Source organism: Bactrocera dorsalis, chromosome 5 (genome assembly GCF_023373825.1).
Source record: "Bactrocera dorsalis isolate Fly_Bdor chromosome 5, ASM2337382v1, whole genome shotgun sequence".
Lineage (NCBI taxonomy): Eukaryota > Metazoa > Arthropoda > Insecta > Diptera > Tephritidae > Bactrocera > Bactrocera dorsalis.
The window spans coordinates 59,149,850-59,157,652 of NC_064307.1; the positions used below are offsets into that span (position 1 = coordinate 59,149,850).

Below are 7,803 nucleotides of genomic sequence, written 5' to 3' on the forward strand. Positions count from 1 at the left end.
ATGGCATTATTATAGAATGTGTTGACTTGAAGTCACGAAAATTTCAAAAAAAAATTTAATTTTCAAAGTTATAGTTGTTTGTGTTGACCCAGTTCCAAAAAAAGGTACTTGCGGTGACAACCATAAGTCCTTGGAGAGTCATCTAAAATCAATCGGACAAAAAAAAAATAGTTTTATAAATAGACAATCCTGGGCATGATCAAAGGATTTTATTTTTTTTTTTTCAAAAATTAGCAAAATAGCGGCCTCTGGAAACTTTTTTTCTAAATTTTTGGAAAAAAATCAACATTTAATTGATCTTACAAAATCGAAATTTTTAAAATTTTTAAAAAAATCCGTCGATCAGGCCAGTGTTTATTATGCATTCTAAAAGCTGTATAAATTTCATTAAAATCTACTGAGCGGTTTTCGAGTTACAGTTGTCACCAGTTGAAACCCCTTAAGTTTACGGTCTGAAAAAGCTAAAATCATGGAAGAATCGTCCAACACACTTTTAAAAGAAAACTTATTATTTTGTATTTTATAATTTTATATTTATTTAAAAATTTTAATTTTATTTTTAAAATTTGCTTATTTTTCTTTTCTATGTGTAATTTACTTTCTCTAACTTAGCGTTAAACAAACACACACAGAAGAACCTAGTAGGCTGTGGGACTAATATTCAATAAAGACTATAAACTTTTATATTTTGAAGAAATTTGGTTTCGTATAATTGCAACAACTTGAGCATGTTAGAACAAATTAACCTAAAATATAAATATTTACAATTTCTGTGCTACGTGCAAATAAATACAGTATGTGCAAAAAGACATATCAAATAAATAGCTTAACAGTAAGCTGACGAAGTAGAAGTGCTTAACTTAACAGCTAATTATTTACATAATTGTTTAAAAATATTGATTTAAATTAATAAGTTTTATTGCAGCATTTTGCTATTGCTTTGTTTACATTTAACTAAACGCTTACATAACTAGTTGAAATGTCTTCATTTAAAATTTGCATTAATTAAATTAAAAGCGACTAAATGCGACTAAATTGCGATTGAAATCAATTACATTTGAATATTTGGATCTGAGTTCAGGCATACACATACATGTGTGTATGTATGTTGGGCGCTCTTATCTTTCCATACCAATTGCTGACGTTGTATTGCTAACTCGTTTCCGCGCATATGCAACAGCTTACTAAGCGCGCTTACACAAAGAGAGTGAGAGAGATATATATAGTGTGCGTGTGTATGTGAGATCCCAATCTAATACAGCAAGCAGCTATGACCGTTAGGTGTGAGCGCGTTCTCCATGAACACGTGTGTAGGCGTACAAACTCGCTCGAAGCTTTGGAGAACCGAGCGGCCTATAACCAACGATGTGTATGTATGCGTCAGTGTGCGCTGATTTGCATTTCGTACAACAGTTACGCTGATCAAAAACCACTTCGTCAACAACAGCAACAAATGACAGCTTTATTGGCGTCAGCTGAGCAAACAAGCGCGCTTGTGAATGAGCTCCGCCCACAGCGACACTTTTATATTTTCCTAACACCGCGCAGCGCCGGCGCCAAGCAGGTGCACATAGCGTATGTGTGTGTATAGCTTAAACGCATACAAAGATGCCGTGCATGCTGGTCGCTGACGACGACGACACTGTGGAACCATGCGAGGATGCGTAGCCCGCTGAATTGTAGCCCTCATCGATCATTTTCTGACGCTTGTTGGCGAGCGCGGCGGCGCTGCTGCCATCCGACGAAGTATCGGACTCACTGTGATCGCTGTTGTAAACAAAGTACTTGCGACGCGTATCCAACATTGCTGCCTCCTCCTCGCTCAGATCGCAGTTCATGTCACAATCGCCGCTATGTCGCGTCGACGGCCGTGATGCGGCGCTGACTGGCTTCATGCTAAGGTCCATGGGGCCATCCTGCGCGTCCATGGCGCTGTGTTGTTGCGGTGGGCTCACGCTCTCAACGCCAATGGAGCACACGGAGACGGGTGAGAGTGATTGCATTTTGGCGGCGAACGAGAGCGCAGCAGTCTCGGCAACGGTTGGTGCTGGTGAGCTGGGTTGATGTGCGGGCGAATGTTCGGAGTTGGGTGTGAGCGCGGAGGTGGGCACGGGCACGCACAGAGGTGAGCTACTGAGCGGTGAAGCATGTATCGCCACCGGGTTATGAATTTGGTGTTGCTGTTGGTGTTGTTGTTCTTGCATTTGTTGGTAGATTTGCTGTTGCGCAATAGCAGATGATGGTGTATGCACATCCAGTTCATCATCCTCATCTTCATCGCCACCCGACACACACAGTTCCGGCGAGTGACGCGCCGCTTCCTGTTGTTCGCGCATTTGTTGTTCTACAGCAGCAGCCGCAGCGGCAGCAGCAATTTGTGGCGAAAAGCGTTGCGCCGAGTCGCCAGAAGCTGCGGAATCCACAGACTGACGATGTTTATACATTTCGGTGCGGTAGGCGGCATCAGCGGCTGCTGCAGCGGCAGCGGCGGCATTTGGATGATAAGCGGCCGCTGCAGCGGCGGCAGGGAATAGCAAATGTGGCGGCAACTGGAAGGCAGACTGTGCTGCGCCCATGGCTGGTAGCGAATTCATCATGTTGAAGAAGGTGGCATCGGCAGCGGGATGACGCGCTGCAGCAGACATGAAAGGCGCAGCCTGTGCCATCATCTCAGGAAACTGGTAGCCCGGATAGCCGAGCAAACCGCCAGCACTGGCCATGTGTGGATTCAATGATTGCATGTGTTGCTTGGCGGCGGCAGCGGCAGCAGCTGCGGCGGCCATATCGCCGAAACCAGCGGCGTTGGGTGCACCGGCGACATTACCGCCGGCAGCTGCGGCTTTGTTCGCAATATCCATGGCTTGCTGTTGCTGTTCTTGCAGCAGACAGTGGATTTTGAACCAGTTGGAACGGCGGCCATAGCGTGAGCCACCCTTGGACATGCCAACGGTATAGCATTTGCGTAGGCGGCACGCCTTGCAAGTAGTGCGATTCTTCTTATCAATTACGCATTTGCCGTTATTCTTGCATTCGCTTATGGACGAGAGATTGTTGTACGAGCGACCGAAGAAGGACTGTGGAGTAGAAAAGACGAAAGGGTGTGGTTTATTAATAAATGCTGCGCGTTGTGGTGTTTTAGGTTATTAGAGCGAAAGTTTTTAGTTTAGTTTTACTTTTTCTGGTGATGTTATGGATTTTTTAGGGAAAATACTCAAATAGAACTTGCTTGTGCTCTTCAATATTTTTACTATTTTTTCGGATTTGGTAACTTACCTTGCAACCCTCGCATGTGAAAGCTCCGAAGTGGAAACCAGCAGCTGGTTCGCCACATACTTTGCATGTTTGATTCATCTGTAAGCGGAAAAGAAAATGAATTATTAATAATGTTATAGTAATGATATTTTTTAGAATATTCTACACATAAAATTTGGTTGTAAATCATTTTCGAAAAATTTCGTTTATTTGGCTCGGCTGGAGTAGTAAAGCAATTTAGTATAAAATAAATAAACTATGTGTTTCGTTTATTTTTACTACTTCGCCTTTACACCAACGATTTCTTCTTCTAACTGCTCGCTCTCTTCTATTTTTTTTTCTATCTTAAACGTAGTGTAGCTCAACTAACCATATTTATGCCAACTTCGGGCACACACACATCCATCATTTCTGCCATGTTTTTCTGTTAACACTGTTACTTAAATTTGCAACTTCTAATGGTAATTTTAGTATTTGTTTTTAACAATTTTTTATGCACTTTCGGCTCCTACTTGAACCTCTTCGCTTGACGTTTGCTGTGTAAATGTGATGTCGTCTTAACTGGTCTGTTTTTTTATAGTCGAAATGCCAAAAAGGAGTATAAAACCTAATAGAGGAGGCGTTGCTGTGCAAATTACACTCAAAACATTGCCCGATCTAAGTGTTTATTGTCTTTTTCGCTGACCTTAGCAATGTCTGCGCAATGTCCTACCTGAATATACAATAGCAACTATGTAAGGTATAGAAACACAAAAACGCATAATAATATTCTTCAAAAACATGACTATGCCAGGTAATGTTAGATGGTTGAAAGACCCACACGGTTTGGTAACCGTATTGTATGCTGTTAAGTCAGCTAGTCAGAGCGAGTGCGCTGTTAGCTTTTTTTACATTTAAGGACATGTTAACAGAGCACAGGTAAATCACTGTTAATTTTTGATCATGTTGTTGTTGCACTTAACAGTGAAGTGTCTGTTAACAGAGAGTTCTGTCGCTGTTAATGTCAGCTCTGTTAAATTCGCTATTGTTAAGACTGTTAAGAATGTTATGTTATGTAAAGGATATATGCTGAATGAATAACTGGTTGTATGGTTATTGTTTAGTTAGAGCGTGTGCGCTGTTAACTTTTTTACATTTAAGGATATGTTAACAGAGCACAGGTAAGTTGATGTTAAATTTTGATTATGTTGTTGTTGCACTTAACAGTGAAGTGTCTGTTAACAGAGAGTTTTGTCGCTGTTAATGTCATCTCTGTTAAATTCGCTATTGTTAAAGTTGTTATGTAATGTAAAGGATATATGCCGAATGCATAGAATCAGTTATTGTTTGAAATAAAATTTGATTAAACAGTTTTCAGTATTCTGCGCAACTCGGCTGTGAAATTGTAACCTTTTTGTGTGAAATTTGTTAACATTTTTGATTCATTTAGGTAATGTACATATATTTTTACAATGTTTATACAATTTTTTAGCGATTTTGCACGCTTGCTTGCTTTATCTCCTTGCTGGACCGTACACGTAACCTTGACGGGCATGCGCTGTACATGCATGGCACAGCGGGTGGTTTGCCGTTTTTTAACTAAGAATGAATTTTGAATGAGTTTTTTTTGCAAAATTCAAACAAAAACAGTGTTTTTTGCATGCTTTTTTCGGCATTGCGAATTTTATTTTTGATTTTTGCCTCAAAGTGCTATTTTTTATGATTTTTTCTTGTTCTTTGAAGAAGTTTCAAGAAACGCTTATGTGACTGTGCGTGAATTTGCAGCGAATTAAAGCATGAAAATGCGATTTACATTGAGTTATTAATATTTTCGGCTAATTTTTGTACAGTCAGAGCGTAGAAAATAATGTTTAATATATGAAATGTAAAAAAATCGTTATTTTGGAACTACTTCAGGTATTACTTCCTATTATTTTATATACAAATATAGTACAAGTAATCGAAATTCACAATTTTTTTTAACATTTCACAACTTAAATACCTTATAAAACACTTAACATTGCTCTGTTAAGTTCACTATTAAACATATACAAAAATCCTTCGCTGTTAACAATTCACAGAAGGACTAATAAACCAATTATTTCTCACACAGGTATTTCATAATACTGCCAAACAATGCATAGTGCCCACACCGCCGCATGTTTACAGTTTTTATTTATTTCGCAGCAACTCCCCCGCGATCGTTTTCCTCAATACCTCGGTTGTTCACAGCTCATTATAATTATATGCGACAACGCCTAGCAAAAGCGTTACACAACATTTGGCAAAAACATATGTAGTTCTGTATGTATGTAAGCCGCAAAGGTTTCGCTGTTACCTGTTCGGCTCTTCTATGGTGCCGCTGCTCTAGTTTCAGTATGAAAATTAGACTACATAGCGATCGGCTTGCAGCGCTAACCATGAAACCGCAAGCATAAGCAGTGAACAATCGAAAATACGCCATGTTGCACGGTTGTTTAATAGGCGTGTAGGTGATTTTCTATTATGCAAATAAGTGCTGTTGGCAGCAGCACTGAAACTACATACTGTTGGTTAGAACTTGGGTGAGCAGGAGCAAATGCACTAATTTTTTTCTTTACAGTAGGCGTGTGTCTAAATGGTACTATGGAAAGATAAGTGTGTGTGTGTGTGTGAAATTATGTTGTACTATTTGCCGCCAGCGTAGCTGCTAACTGCGAATATTTTTGCAAACTCTCATCTGATTTTCATTAGAATTATTTACTGCCTTCATTTGGTGACCAAATTTTCTATAAATTCTGACTAAATAAGTATCTTAAATAACAGTTTATTAACTATTTTATAAAAGCAGCTTAGACTCACCTTGTAGTATTATTTATTTGACTGTCTTGTGTGCAATCACTGCTTCAGTTACCAAAATATGTGGTTTGTAACTGTTTTTGATTCCGTTAATATATTTTTTTCCAAACTTAACACTTGATTCAGCGAATATTCTGGCGAGTCCACGACAGCTTCTGCGGCCAATGCAGTATTATTTAATTATTTTTTTTACAAGAAATGTGGCACGTGACGCCGAATACGAAGTTTTTCAAGAACACAAATTAAAAAAAAATATTAATTTTTTAAAACTGTTTTTTCAAAATTTATTTGAATTTTTTTTAATGTTACTTTTTAAATTTGTTTCGCAAAATTTTTCTTTCGAAAGTGTTCTTTTTTTTCAAAATTTCAGGCTTTGGTTTCTTTGACTTGAAACCACGCGCTTGCCACACTGTCAATCAGTTATCACTTGGAATACAAAACAAAATTGCTTGCAACTGGAGTTTATATTTTTATATTTCTTAATTTTTCTGCGCTTCACATACATATATACATACTAGTGTCTGTATGTAGAACTTTATTTTTTATTTTCTCACAATTGGAAGCATAAATACGAAACTCGTCTCCGCAGTTCTTTACCCCGTTTTTCGATTTAATCACTTTTATATAAGTTTTTTTTTTTCTCATACAATAAAAACATATAAGACTTGCTCTTGCTTCGCGCGCTGCACGTTTACTACGCTTCGACTACTGGCAGACAACTGAGTTGATGTGACTTCCAATGTCTTACAAGAAGCATATTTTCCATATGCGCACACAAATATCATGCCACAGCGCTACCCTATAAGCCAAATGGCAGTTAGTGTTGCAGTTAACTTCGTATGACCGCAGAGACGGCGATACTCGCGCATCTACGTCTGTACATATGTAGTTGGAAGAAAACAAAAGACTTGAAACACAAACCACCACCAGCACCACAACCACCACTATCAAATATCACTACCAAAGCGATCGTCGCTGTCGTCATCAGGTGAGCTCAGCAGCGGTAGCATTAACAGTTGAAGTGATCGCTGCGCAGAGAGCAATAAGCAGCGCTGACTTCAACTGCGCGTTGACAGTAGCAGCGTTGCTGGCGACGCACTCGCGCGCTGCTGCGTCATCATGTTAACTTAACAGTGACTTTTGACTGCTAACATGTAACTATAATGTAAACCAATTTAATTCACAGCGGTTTATTAACAGGCCCTATTGTGCTCTGTTTATGTTAGCTGTGGCGCTGTTGCCCATTAATGAGTATGTTATTGTAAGGTAGCGCTGTTGAGCTGGTAATGTTAACTCAATGGTATTCTAATAACATTTTCAGCATAAATCATGTGAAGGAAATGCAAGAGCTGACTGTTGTAGACATAAGCATTGATATTTACTATGTATTTAGTGATTTCTGTTAAATTATGCAGAATTTTGTAGATATGCATTTGCAATAAATTTTCTGATTATTTAAAAAATAAACCCAATAAATAGAAATTTGTAGGTAAATCGAATTTTTTAAAATATCGAAAAATGTTATTAATATACATATGTATGTATATGTAGAACATTTTATATTTAAATCGAATTTTTAAAAATCTCGAAATTTATAGAAAATGTATCACGTGCTATATTTATTTATATGAAAACGACTATTCACTTCTGGCTTGAACCAAAAAACTTTATTAATTCAGTTTTTATTGTTTTAACCGTAATATAAAATGTATTATTTTATTTTACTTTATTTTA

The 7,803-nt window shown here is 38.2% G+C and overlaps 1 protein-coding gene across 2 annotated transcripts; it reads right to left on the reverse strand.

The window, feature by feature from the left end:
- Positions 1-532: 532 nt before the first annotated feature.
- On the reverse strand, positions 533-6,848 carry LOC105221895 (zygotic gap protein knirps). 2 transcript variants are annotated; one of them, XM_029548589.2, is made up of 3 exons: positions 3,623-3,979; positions 3,274-3,351; positions 533-3,074 (listed from the first exon to the last, which is right to left on the reverse strand). In XM_029548589.2, the coding sequence occupies exons 1-3, from the start codon at positions 3,668-3,670 to the stop codon at positions 1,593-1,595; spliced, it is 1,608 nt and encodes a 535-aa protein (XP_029404449.2). In that variant the 5' UTR covers positions 3,671-3,979; the 3' UTR covers positions 533-1,592. The 2 variants fall into 2 exon arrangements, with proteins under 2 accessions (XP_029404449.2, XP_011197335.2); XM_011199033.4 differs by lacking the exon at positions 3,623-3,979 and adding an exon at positions 6,073-6,848 and having other exon boundaries at positions 534-3,074.
- Positions 6,849-7,803: the final 955 nt, after the last annotated feature.

Excerpts from the sequence above, each read along its gene's own strand:
- LOC105221895 (XM_029548589.2), bottom strand. The coding sequence starts at position 3,670 with ATGGCAGAAATGATGGATGTGTGTGTGCCCGAAGTTGGCATAAATATG. Across the intron at positions 3,352-3,622 it reads CCGAAGTTGGCATAAATATG|ATGAATCAAACATGCAAAGT; the intron begins GTTAGTTGAGCT and ends TTCCGCTTACAG. Across the intron at positions 3,075-3,273 it reads TCACATGCGAGGGTTGCAAG|TCCTTCTTCGGTCGCTCGTA; the intron begins GTAAGTTACCAA and ends TCTACTCCACAG.